Raw genomic sequence first — 13,731 nt, forward strand, 5'->3', positions numbered from 1 at the left:
CATTCACTCTTTGCACCGTTTGGAAGACTTGTGTTTGCTGCCTTCTTCCTTGTCTCGGTGGCGCCGTTCTCTCCCAGAATGCTCCTCTCTGCCTCGACTACTGTCGCGAGTGTGGTGGAAGCTGTCGCGCTCATGAGCGTAGTAGCGGTAGTGTTCGTCCTCACTGTAGCCAGTCCATTCCAGGACCATTGCCATGACAAGGAAAGAAAAAGGTTTTTGTATTAACCTCAACTCATACTGAATTAGGCCCTTCAATCAGATACTCTGCAGCAGAAAGCTTCAAACAGAGAGAGATTTCAAGCAGACCTGCTCACACACACACAAACAGACTAAAGCAGGAAAGGTTTGTGGTTTAAGTTTTAAAAATGGTTAAAGATAACGTGGTTCAAAAAATAAAAATATTTGTGGATTCACCATAATCACTGTGGAAAAATCAACAGTCTTCCCAACATTATGGTGTTTGGAAGTAGGGCCCATGGGCACTCACTCGTATTCACTTGCGGTGGCCGCTCCCTCTCCTCTGTCCTGCTCCTGGTCCCTGTCTGTCTCTCGTTCCCGTTCTCGCCGGAAGCCCTGGTGATCCCAGTGCCCGGGACGTCCACAGCCCCCCCCACCCGTTCCCTTCTCCATCATCGAGCCCCACTGCACATGTGCAGAGGACACGGGAGGGTAGGTGATGTAGTTAGGGTCTATGGACGGAACGTCAGGAAACAATGAACAGCTTTGCCCTTTTTTTGTTTGCACTCATTAAGGTATATTGCCATTTTATACCCTATATAATGCAATGTCTTATATGTTATCTTGTAGGTTACATTACATGGTATATTATACGCCATTTTGCATTATCATGACCTGCGTTGCTGTATCCAAATGGAGGGGGGGCTCTGTTGCCATAGGGACACCGGCTGTTGAGAAACAGCCTTATTAGTAGATGCATGATTAGAAACACACACAAACTGCTTCGTGTGAATAAAAAGTATTACTCCAACACAGTTCCAGTTTGATGTTCACATGCAGGAGCCACCCAATAAATTCAACAGTGCTTACTTCACTGAGCCTGTAATTGCTCACGCTGATTTAAATAATATGCACATATGTAGATATCTACTGCTCAGGCACACCACACTCTTTTCCAAATAGAAGGGCCAGAATATACAATATAATGTCAAACTGGACAGCAAATGGACATTAACATTGACATCTTTATTGAGTGAACTCTATAGTGTTACATCACAGTCACACGCTGTATATACTTCCACAGAATCTAGGCAGTAAATGCATCACAGCATCACATGGACTTATGGAGGAGATACATCTGATTTATTTGCAGATAACACAGAGGACAGAACCAAAACTTTAGGCTCGCAGTGTTGACGTATCCTCTGATGACCACAGATGCCCATGTCAGAAGCATTCCGGGTACGTATGGAATGGGGTCTGTGAAAGGGCCCCTGCTGACAAATGCTGAGTAAGGCCAAATTACTGTAGGACACATTGATGACCAACAGCTTGAGTCTAAACAACAATAGGGCAAACTCTAAAACAGTAAGATTCACACAGCACTGTACACACAATCTCCCATTCCAGGGGAACAAACGTATATGGATACGCTAGAATGTTCAACAGTGAAATCCTGTTGAAATCCTTTAGTTTGCCCCAGGTTTGTCACCCACAGACATCCGCAGATGCACAGATGTGGAGATGCTTTTTCAAGGCCTTCAGTTTTGTCTTCATTAAATGAATTGCGTGTATGCCAAGATTCAGGTTGTTTGATTCAGCCAATTGTGAACATTAAATTTCCTGGCCATGAAAAACCCATGTTTCTATTATGTTTTGGTTAACACTCACTCTACTGAATGGCCAAGGAAGCATTGAATTTTGAGGTATTTCAGTGGATCTAACCAGGTATGTTTCTCTAGAGTTCATCCTGCTGCTATTGATTATCTTTTAATATGCTTTTTCATCTGGACTTGTGTTATTGTGTGTGGCCACTGGTTTGGATCTTGTGAGAAATGTTCCATAATGCTGATTTGTTCTGTTATGCTGAGGTATTTGAGACTATGTCTACATACTGCTTGTGGATGTTATATTTTTTTCATGTTTAAAAGTGGCCTTCTGTGGTCTGCTGAGTGTAACAACATTCCAGTTTGACATTAACACTGGTATTATGCACTATAATTTCTATACAGACTCTCCTAAAACAAAGAAAAAAGTGATTGGATATAGTAAAGCATAAAACAACAGGCACATTTAAAATTATTATAGCTGATCTGAAACCTAATGTTATTAAAATATTCTGTTGAGATTAATTAATTTGAAATGAGACAAGCATTTACATGCGACTGCAGTCACTGCTACTCACCTGTTGACAGGTGGCATCATCAGGTTTGGTGGAGGGGCCAGAGGAGGTGGGAATATACCTGGGGCAAAAACACTGATTTCAAATCTCCGAGCTGTGTTTAACATTATAAGACCAGCAGTGCTGTTCTCTGTATTTTTGGCTGCATTTAAAACAGGCAGTTAAACCGATCGTAGAGTTGTGCATTTAGGATAATCTTTCTACTGTCTAAAAACCAACCAAAATCATCTCATTCTTACATCAACACTCATATTTTTACACATAATCGCATGCTGACATTTTGTCTAGAATATCTAGGAGTAAAATCTGACTTCACTCCATCTAACCATGCTGTGCTTTTCTCCTATTCACTGATTCCAGTTCTCACCTGGAAGGGCAGGTGGAGGTATACCTATAGAAGGAACAAGAACATCATGATCAACAAGACAATGACGACAACGATGATCTTTATCTTTAATTCAATATTATTCTCACAGTGCTTCCCATACATATAAACCCGCATACCAGTAAACCCTTGACTGGGGATGGAGGTGAGGTGGGTCGTTTACCTGGTGGTTGCATGTGTGGGGGCATGCCAGATACAGGAGGTGGGCGTTGCAGGAAGTGCGGTGGAGGCACTCCTATTGGGAGGGGAGGTGGGACTGTGGGTGGAGTTAAAGGCTGTGCCTTGTTGCCATGATCACCAAGAACCTGTGAGACATCATGGAGGTGTGGTTACAATTTACGGAAACACTGATTGCATTTGTAGGCACATAGCAAGCATGTTCTTCAAATCAAAGAGGTGAACTCACCTAGACCTTCCAGTTCATGTCATGGGTTTTCTTGAAAAAAATCATGTGAAAGCATCTATTAAATTCCTGAGATGTTGCAAAAACTCTTTAGTTCCAAATATGGTTTTTAGTTATTAATTTTTGAGGTTCTGAGCTCAATTTCGTCACTTTTATAATACTTATGTGTATTCTAAATCTCACCAAATGCATATTTTTTCCCACTAGATTGGTTGAAAGTAGCACTCAGCATCCAAGAAACCCTAAGGATAATTTGCAACATGTATTCATGTAACTATTTGTTTTGGAATACAGTAATTAAATATAATCACTAAATAAACAAATACTTTTTACTCAAACACAAAATCTTTAATTTTAGAAAAATTGTATTTCCACTAGTTTTGACTTTCTTGCAAACACATTTTACTGTGTAGAATTATGGTTCCCTTATATTTGATATTTTATTTGCATTTGAGTAAACATTTATGTTTCTTAATTTACTTATAAATTATTCATGTTTGTTATGTTTATTAATTTGATTACTGTAAAACATTCAGAATCAAATAGTTACATGAATACATTTTGCAAAATATCCTTTGGGTTTCTTGGATGTTTTGTGCAAATTTCAACCCAATCATGTGAAAACAGAGTTTGTGAGGCTTATAATATACAAACAAAGAATTACAAAAGTGATTACATTTAGCCTCATGGGGCCATCATGGGGTTAAATTCACAATTTTTTAAAAAAGTAAATAAAATAAGAAAAAAAGAATTGGGAGGTGTAGGTGAGTTGGATCATTTACTTTCATGACTGATCATTAAATATATAATTTGTACAACACATTTAAAAATTTAAAAATGAGGCCAAGTATTGTCAAGTGTTGCAATATATTGCCAACAAACAAATATTGTATGTTTGTCTGTGTATTTGAGATGATCTTTAATATTTAAATAAAAGCACCCACAGCTTTGAATCAGAAAGTGAGGAATTAATTGAACACACCTAATCCTCCATTCTGTTAATTGAACATATCTAATCCTCCCTTCTTTCTGTTAACTGAATACATCTAATCCTCTATTCATTCTGTTAACTGAACACATCTAATCCTCCCTTCTTTCTATTAGCTGAACACATCTAATCCTCTGTCCTTTCTGTTAACTGAACAAATCTAATCCTCCCTCCTTTCTATTAGCTGAACACATCTAATTCTGTTCTTTAGGTTAACTGAACACATGTAATCATCCCTTCTTTCTGTTAACTGAACACATCGAATCATCCCTTCTTTCTGTTAACTGAACACATCTAATCCTCTGTTCTTTCTGTTAACTGAACACATCTAATCCTGTTCTTTCTGTTAACTGAACACATCTAATCCTCTGTTCTTTCTGTTAACTGAACACATCTAATCCTCTGTTCTTTAACTGAACACATCTAATCCTGTTCTTTAACTGAACACATCTAATCCTCTGTTCTTTAACTGAACACATCTAATCCTCTGTTCTTTAACTGAACACATCTAATCCTCTGTTCTTTAACTGAACACATCTAATCCTCTGTTCTTTAACTGAACACATCTAATCCTCTGTTCTTTCTGTTAACTGAACACATCTAATCCTCTGTTCTTTAACTGAACACATCTAATCCTCTGTCTTTTCTGTTCCATCTCTCACCTGAATGGGATTCTGTTCCTGCATCTCTCTCCTACGGCCTTCAACCCGGCGGATTGGTCCTGTCTGTCCACCAATCACATCGATTGTTCCGGCCATTTTCCTGGAGAACATGAGGATAGCCAGGAGCTATGGGGCAGTCAAGTTTGCCACCATTACATAATGAGGATCACTTCTCATGCTGGTGTAGATGCTAATATAGACCGATGTACATTTGTTCCATGTCCCTCAGACTATTTCAAGGGCGAACGGAAATGACAAAATACACAACAAAACAACACGTGAGTGAAGAGTGAAGTGACTTAGCAGGCAGGCCAGTGTTGGTGTATTTCCTGAAGGGACCAAGGCACCTGTTGGGTGGAGGCCCAGCCTTTAGCCTGCTGGTAGCTGGCATGACTTGCGTAGAAAAGTCAGACTTAAAGTCCAGCTTGACTGCAGAGCTTTCAACATCCTTCTCCAAACTGACTGTCCTACCCTGCTGGACCTCAAAGGCATGACAAGACTTTCATTATTAACCTGGCGGTGAAAAGCACAGCTTATGCTACATGCAGATTTCCTCCTGCTGATTGAGAGCATGTTTAATGCATTTTGCTGTATGAGAGAGTATTTGAGGAGGAATATCTAAGTAGGATGCATTCATTCTGATGTATATGTTTAGGGTCAGCCAGAAGAGAAGGGTTATAAACACACTGTGATTTTGTTGTGGAAACTCGGAGGCAGACAGGGCTCCAGGCCCAGCAGAAGCCTTCGCTGCTTCTCACAGTATGCTTTCCATGTCTCCTCATTAAAGCCGTAGTTAAAATAGTCTGACAGATCGGCGCCTACACACACACACACACACACACACACACACACACACACACACACACACACACACACACACACACACACACACAGAATAATACCCCAACAGTCAATAAACAAAGAATATATCAAACCAAATATAAAAACACCACATACACACACGCACATATATAGAATAATACCGCAACAATCAATAAAGAAAGAATATATCAAACCAAATATAAAAACCACACACACAAACAAACATTGAATATAAAATCCCAACAGTCAATAAAGAATCTATAAAAATAAAAATAAAAACCACACATAAACATATATAGAATAAAACCCCAAAAGTAATAATGAAAGAATATATCAAAAGAAAAACAAAAACACCACACACAGAATAATACCCCACAGTGAATAAAGAAAGAATATCTAAAAATAAAAACACACACAGACTTTATATATATATATATATATATATATATATATATATATATATATATAGAATAATACCCCACAGTCAATAAAGGATGTATCAAAAGATAAATACACACACACACATGCATGCATATTGTATTGTTTACGTTTGCATCCTACGCAGAACTGTTCTAAATTAGATCACAGTTAAAAAAATCTATGTTCACGAGAGAAGGGAAGTGAATCCACAGCTTCCGTAGCCAAGCTAAAGCAGACGTTCATACCTGGCTTCCTCCACGGCTTGTCCTCATACATATCCGTGTCTGTCTCCACTGCATGCAATCCATTAAAACCGCTGAGAGCCTCCATGTCCACACCTTTAGACTGGAGCTTGTCTGTTCCACAATGACAGTGAAGAATTTGGCATGGCAAAGATCAGACCCAAAAGTAAAACAAAGAAAAAGAGATATGACAGCAAACCTTCTGTGCTTTGAATACCAGTCATAAATGTCCACAAACAGTCCACAGGGGAAAATGATCTACTTTGTTTAAATATAATTGTAATTTTTTTGATAAGAGTGTGAATAGTTGTTGCTTACTAGCAGATGCCACTCCATACCCCCGCACTGGTTTTATGTTAAGGTTTATACCAGTCCCCCTGTGAAAATTACAATTCACATTTCAGTGACAATTTTCATATGCAAGGTGACGGCAAACAAAGAAACAGCAGATCAAACTCTCATGACATGTAGAGCAGAGGAGATTATTTAAACATCATCACAACAGATGCAGCATACATGTAAGTAGGAGCTCCCGTCTTGATGTTTCCAATAGTGACCTTGACATCATCATCATCATCATCATCATCACTATCGCTATCCTCTTCTTCCTCTTCCTTCACACTCTTGGCTGCCTGACCCAATAAATTATAAAAGTTAATTTTGTTAATCCATATTAGATCTTTCCCCAAAAAGCAATCAAGAAGGACTTGTTTCTGTTTTGTGCCCAACAAATTTATTCTGTTTGGTCATTGACTCTCAAAGACCATTAAAAGTCATTTACTGAATGCAACTATTCTGCAACATGTTTTAATTTCACAGTATACACAATCATAAACAGATTTGTTATTTTTGTTACTGGACATTTATTTTATATACAGTCCATCATTATTGAACTATCTGAGGTCAGAGAACTCAAGCACCTTCTACCAACATTTTTGAGAATTCATTGGCAATGCAGACATTACCGTTACCATTACCTACATGCTCATGAAACATATATTTTGCCATTCATTAGTTTGTTCCTTCATTCATTCATTCCTTCACTCATTTTTTAATTTCTGTTTTTACACACTACCTGTTCTGTATTGTTCTTGTCTTCCATGCTGGTACTGCCATCCAGAACACCTTCTTTCTCCCTGGGGTACATACATGGCATTGGGGTTTCAGTTAGTAGGGTCTAGGGTCACATGGCATGAACAGTAACTGAGTGACATTTCCTGTCCTTTTTAATGACAATCTGCTGCTGATGTGGCAGTTATTCAACAGTATAAGTAACAGTTAAGTTTGCTCCCAGCAAACACACATTGCGAAGAGCACAGACTACACTCATTTCCGAACTTTCAGTCTCCTCGACTTTCGCAACGGACTTTCACATGTGATATACAAATGTAATCACGATTAAAAACAAAAAACAAAAAACATCTGCATAATAAATGAATAGGTAAGTAAACAAAAACACCCTATCAATAATAATCTTACCTCGTCTCATTGTTTACAGACTGATTCTTGGAGTTTTCATCTGGTTGAGAACACAGAAAAACATGATATTCAAACCGTGTTTAAGGCTCGAACATTAATGTATTAAACAGGAGCCTCGTTTACTTGCACAGCCCTTCATGGGCCGAATCGCTAGTGCATGTAGCTCGCTAAAGAGCGCGGTACTGTAACAGGCTCGTCAGTTAAAGGTTACATTAGCTGACTGTAGCAGTGTCTGTCCTGCCCGCTGAACGATTCTGGAGGTATACCGCTGAGAAAGCAAAGACAGGCCGTCCTAAAGGCGCAAACGCGCCTTATGTCACACAATGGTTTATTCGGGTGTATAGGCTGTTTACCCCCATATAGCCAATGCTCTTCGTCTTCGACAAGTTCGGACTCATTGACCGGTTCCACTTGTTCCGAGACTGTCAAATCAGTGGACATGATGTGCGAAACTGCAACAATAGCTAGGCTTGTTATTTTTTTTTTTATTAGATGCACATCTTGAGGCAAACTGCTATCAGCCTAAGTTGGAAAGACGAGAAGCAGAGCTGAGATGTGAATTGGGACAGTCCGTGGTTGGTTTTGGTTTGCTGATGCGCATCTACACATTGTATTCCATTGCAGTGAGAAATAAAAATCCTGAGGTCGTCCATAACCCCGTTAATGCCGCCCCTCCTATGCGTCCCTGGGTCCTATGGCCTACTCCTACAGCTTCTTCTTCAGACATCGGTTAGCGGGTTTAAAACTAATAAAACGGTGTGATGTCTCCATCTATCGGGCCTTAATGGGATTTTAGAATGTTTTATATTGTGTTGCAATGCCTAATGTAATAGTGTTCGCATTTTCACTCTAAATGCATTTGGCAGATGCTCTTATCCAAAGTAATTAACATATTTATCTGTATGGCAGGATATGCGTCCCTTATGAACTGAACTCATGAACTTGGCAGTGAGAGAACACTACTCTACCTTCTCTTCCAGATGAGCTGGTATAGAATTCAACCACTCCACATTTCCATTCAGAATGGATTCGTTATCACTACTGAAACAGCTTAGAAATGCATACAGGCACCAAAGCATACTTGACAAGCACAATTAATATTTAATGTTTAAGACCATGCATTAGACTTTTTCTGAAGACAAAGAGCTCAAGTGGAATTCATGCTTACTTTTTTAAAGCATTTTTCATTCATTTCCATAATGTTTTTCATATTAATGGTGCTAAAATAAAACAGTGCTTGAGGTGATTGTGCCAAAAGCATTGTAGCATATTAATGTGCTGTGCTGTCACAAATGGTAAAGTGAATATCATGGTGGATGCTTTGTCTCATTTTTATAATGGTCTCACTACCATGGTGCTTTGCGAGAACTGAGGCCTAAATATTTGTATAAGTCTATATATGAGCGTATGCTGTATTTTTGCCAATTTAAGGTGAAATGAGTTTCCATGAATAGGAATTTGCTTACAATTACAATATTAATGCCATACTCTACCCATGTAAGAGAATCCATTAATGCTTTATTTTTAGATACATAAGTGCATGTGATGAATATTTGAGATTTTACTACTGGCAATATACTGTAGAATCACAATAGATCTACAATCATTGGAAGTTTAAAGACAAAATTGCAATGTTTTCTTGCTTAATTAGCTGATTAAGAAATCAGCTAACCTAGAAATGCATCTTGAAATTGCACCGATTCAGAAAAACTGAACTTCACCAATTTACACTTTTTGTACATCTGGTTCTAGGTGCATCACCAGGCACATGACATTTCAGAAGCAGCATCACTGTTACGCCGTGTGCGAATTGGAGACCACCCAATTTCTGACTGGGCATCATCTGTCTGAGGTCCCCACCCCCAGCGGGAGGAGCTGCGTAAGCCTTGATTTTTTCCTCTCCATAAGCGAGGCTTGGAGTTCATCTGTGAAAACGCTAGAACATGAACTAAATACCATAAACAAACTCAACTGCTTAGCTGATCATGGTAAAAAAAAAAAAAAGTAAAAGTTTTGAGACCTGGACAAATACTGATGTGTTCATCTGGAGTGCTTCCACACGCTCTCTTAGATGACCCAGCCAGTCCACATGCTCAGTGATCGACTGTCTCAGATCACCATTGTTCTGTTTTGATCAGAGAATAACAACATAATCAACATGCTATCTTATAATTAATCAGTGCTTTTTTAGTTCTAATTCTATCCAAAATGTATAGAGTACTGTATTACATCATGACCTGATTCCTTCTCATCTTATAACCTGAAAACTGATCAGTTCATTTAAATCTATTCAAAAATGATGATGACCACAATGACCGACACTTTGAAAAAAACATACATTTGGGAAGCTTTTCACTGAACCAAAAAGTGACCCTACATAACCTCACAGAATATCGTTAATGTTTCGCACCCCAAACGGGCTTTCTCTGAGGTCAGCAGCTGCCAGGCGTATGTGTTCCAGTTTGTCAATGTGCTCCTTTAGTCGATCTTCCAGCTCCTGCATCATCATCAGACCTTCATCTCTCTGCTTCCCCTGTCCGCCCACCATGCTGCAGGACAATACTGATACAGGCAGGAGATATAGCAACAAAATAGCCATAACAGCTTGTCAGGAAGAACACTGCCAATTTATGCCGATATTAGACAGGGTTGGACAATTCCAGACTCAGGAAGCAGCAGCAGTTTTGTGATATCCCAACTCCAGCATGCCTGAACTGGCTTATCAGATAATTACACTGGACAACAAAACCTGTAATTCTTCTGTCACATATGGTTTTTAAATGACAGGGCAATTCAATTTTACATTAAATATATATTAGGGGAGACTGGGGATGGTTATAACCACATCACTTTCACTAATAAGTGATGGCCTTAGACTTGTATGATCAGTTTCATATATGACCACTTTCTTCCTGACTTTGCATGTGAAATTGCATAGCTGTATGAAGAAGTATGCAGATTTTACAGCCAAAAATTATTTTCAGATAAGAAAGACCAAGTACTATTTTTTTATTAGTACTGATTCAGTTTTATTTAACTTGCATTATATTAAAGAATAGTCTCTTAGGTAAAATGAGAGGCATTTAATCTAAGCTAATTTTCAAACCACCATGCTGCTACAGCTAGCTAAACAATGGCTTGTAGGGATGGAGATGTTTCTTGCACCTTTACAAAATGTGTTACTAACTCCATAGTAACAACTAAACACATTTTCATTATCCTCCTTTTCCTTTATATTCCTTTTCTCAGCATGCCAAGACAGCGGGTGAAAAACTGATAGGGCCCTGCGTGCACACATACTTAAATCTGCATCGGTTGAGATGAGGCAGGGAAAGACAGCAAAGTCCGTCACCAAAGGATATTCTAACTGAGCCGATACTGCAAGAAATTATTAATTTCAGAGAACAAGGATCAAGACAGCTACCCAGTGTGGGTTATGACAGCAGTCAAAATGTATTCACTGTGCAGCTAAAGGATGCAGCAGCAGATTTGTTTTTTTGTACTTACTCCACATGAGGCAGGCCTACTGAGCATCTGACAGGAACACATTAGTGTGTTAGACCTATATAGAAATTGGTTAGTATATGTATCGGTTGTTTTATATGTGTGTTGTGTTGGTATGTGCAAGAAGGGATGTCTGTGAATAAGCTTTTCATTGTTTCTGGCCACCTGTGTCGGGATCATATGACCACGTACCTAACTAACAGTCTTTATATGTATGCATCCAGAAGCTACTACTAGATGTTGAAATATTTGCATATGCACAATAAAGTGATTAGGATGTATATTTTGTGGTGTGGTCTCTATTTATAATCTTCACTCTTATTGTTACAACTTACCCGGTAGAGGGGCAGATTGTGTTAGTTACCCTGTTAGAGAGGCAGATTGTAACAGTGGAACTCCTTGTATTTAGCCTCAGTTAATGAATTATGTGTTATATGTGGAGAGGTTGGAAACTTTACTCTTTGCAGAAGACAAATAAGGGAAGATGGTATAAATATTTGAGAGCTTGAACATAAATATTCCGTGAGCTGCTGAAACAAGAAGTGTTACAACCATCCCCAGTCTGCCATACTTATTCATAAATAAGGCTGCTATCACACTTATGTGTACAGATTTACTTCTAAAATGTACAGTGCATCATTTTTGAGTACATACTATGGGACCAAATCAACTATGGGCGATAGAGAAAATTAAAAAACATATTTGGATTCAGAATGCAAAAATACATAATGAACAGGTATTTTTTTGCAGGAAGCAGTCATTGTTGACCAGTGTTATTAGGCCCTGGATAAACCAAAGATGTGCAGAGGCGAGGAAATTTCAGCAATACAGTAATGTCAGTGATACAGCACTGGACCTACTCCCCCCCCAGATCTCAGACCAGCTCAGTTTAGCCATATTCCTCCACATCTCTATGGTCAGAAAAGAAACAATGGAACATGGGCCAAGAAAGAACCCTTGTATACTGTACATGCAGTTCTTAAAATCACTTTTTCTTCTACTGGTTACATAATTTTTATAAGTGTGTCTATGTAAGAGTGTCTAACCAAACGACTAAATAGTATCTTGAAAAAAAATGCACAAATAGGGGAAAATACAAAACCATAGCTGTTTCAACACTGATCACTAAGTTATAGGTTAAGTAAAACTGTACACCTTAATTAGAAGAAAACACATGCATTACATGCAGGGGGAAAAAAAACCTTAACAAACTAACTAAGAAATTTTCTCAGAAACGACTTAAGTTTCCAAATCCTAAAAAATAGGACGTTAATCACTTTTTCACCAACTGAACATGTGACCAACAGCGATGGATGCGCAGTATAAGATGATAATAAAATCATGAATCCATACACTGCATCGGCAATGATGCAAGCATGATAGGCCTACTATAATCCCTGCGAGGATGACTATTAATTTAGTCTTTTAATAGCATTTTAGACAAAACAGAGCGACAATGGTTTCAATCGCCATTTAAATCAAAACAGCACCTGAAAACAAACCAAGTGTACGCATTCCTTAAAAGACTGGACAATCTATTACTAAGATATATGAACGAACACATCACCGTACTGTTAAAGTCCTAAAAAAACCCCCAAAACATTTCTTACAAATCCCAGCACACCCCTGATCATTCAGAACGTGGCAAGAACTAAAGCGCAACAGGTCCAAATAACGGTGTAACTCCTGATACTTTTCATGCTCAAATCGACTACGAGATTTTTGTTTACAGTATCTGAAATATAGTGATGGCACTTCTTTTAAACGACTTACTTTTCAGCACAGAGGCAGTGGAAAATTCCCTCTTGTTCCACCTCTTAACCTGTTGAGTTCATGCAAAAAATGTTTGGAATTCCGTACCTCGCCTGTCTACGTCACCACACACACTATCTCAGCCGAGGGCTCGTGTGCTCAGGGCTTCCTCATTTCTTATGTTAACTTTTTCATCTACATTTTTCCTCATTAAAAAAAAAGGAATGCAAATATGTTTTAAGGTTAAAAGGGATAAAGGTTGAAACGACACGAAGGAAAATAATTGGTCTATGTACGCATGCTGTAGAAATACTGTTATGTTAGTGTGCTGGATTAAACAAATAAAAAATAAAAGATGTTATTTTCATGAAATATTGTCGTAAAGAAAAATTTAACACGGCCAACTGCTACTTAGTCCCATCTCACTAAAACCCCGGACATGCTCTTTCCGGTTTAAGCAGTTGGCCTAATCTTTGGAGGAGCGAACACACCATGCGTAATGTACGTTCGGGACATGTATTCACTACTTTCTGAAGTGGTTCGTTTTTTACCCCCACCAATGTTTGAAAATGTAGCTAGTAATATATGAGAAAGAGATTTGCATTTCTGTTTCATTTGGGTAAATTGTTTCCTCTACAAGCTGTCATTGCTTAATTTATAAAATAAATAATTCGACTACAATTGTTATACGATGCCGCGATAATTAACGCGACAC

General features: G+C 38.5%; 1 protein-coding gene and 1 long non-coding RNA gene across 5 annotated transcripts in view; one reads left to right on the top strand and one right to left on the bottom strand.

Annotated features, from left to right (window-relative positions):
• LOC113587078 (uncharacterized) overlaps positions 1-13,378 on the bottom strand; it is a 14,494-nt gene extending 1,116 nt beyond the window's left edge. The window contains exons 1-17 of one of the 3 annotated variants that reach the window (XM_081720010.1): positions 13,038-13,378; positions 10,171-10,322; positions 9,781-9,885; positions 7,761-7,800; positions 7,357-7,417; positions 6,798-6,913; positions 6,600-6,658; positions 6,285-6,395; positions 5,485-5,615; positions 5,145-5,278; positions 4,798-4,897; positions 2,908-3,049; positions 2,727-2,750; positions 2,363-2,420; positions 853-905; positions 488-689; positions 17-163 (exon numbers count right to left, since the gene is read on the bottom strand). In XM_081720010.1, coding sequence (XP_081576136.1) covers positions 17-163; positions 488-689; positions 853-905; positions 2,363-2,420; positions 2,727-2,750; positions 2,908-3,049; positions 4,798-4,897; positions 5,145-5,278; positions 5,485-5,615; positions 6,285-6,395; positions 6,600-6,658; positions 6,798-6,913; positions 7,357-7,383 — 1,304 coding nt within the window. In that variant the 5' untranslated portion in view covers positions 7,384-7,417; positions 7,761-7,800; positions 9,781-9,885; positions 10,171-10,322; positions 13,038-13,378. Of the gene's footprint in view, positions 1-16; positions 164-487; positions 690-852; positions 906-2,362; positions 2,421-2,726; positions 2,751-2,907; positions 3,050-4,797; positions 4,924-5,144; positions 5,279-5,484; positions 5,616-6,284; positions 6,396-6,599; positions 6,659-6,797; positions 6,914-7,356; positions 7,418-7,760; positions 7,801-8,113; positions 8,502-9,780; positions 9,886-10,170; positions 10,323-13,037 lie in introns of those variants that run through there. The other 2 variants (XM_027025588.3, XM_081720009.1) reach the window with 2 other exon arrangements.
• On the top strand, positions 7,560-13,031 carry LOC145659080 (uncharacterized). Of its 2 annotated transcripts, XR_014125081.1 has the most exons (4): positions 7,560-7,722; positions 8,670-8,748; positions 9,513-9,639; positions 11,010-13,031. It is a non-coding gene; the product is annotated as an uncharacterized LOC145659080 (long non-coding RNA). The 2 variants fall into 2 exon arrangements; XR_014125080.1 differs by lacking the exon at positions 11,010-13,031 and having other exon boundaries at positions 9,513-9,769.
• Positions 13,379-13,731: the final 353 nt, after the last annotated feature.

This window comes from Electrophorus electricus, chromosome 8 (assembly GCF_041902795.1).
Source record: "Electrophorus electricus isolate QZ-2024a chromosome 8, ASM4190279v1, whole genome shotgun sequence".
Lineage (NCBI taxonomy): Eukaryota > Metazoa > Chordata > Actinopteri > Gymnotiformes > Gymnotidae > Electrophorus > Electrophorus electricus.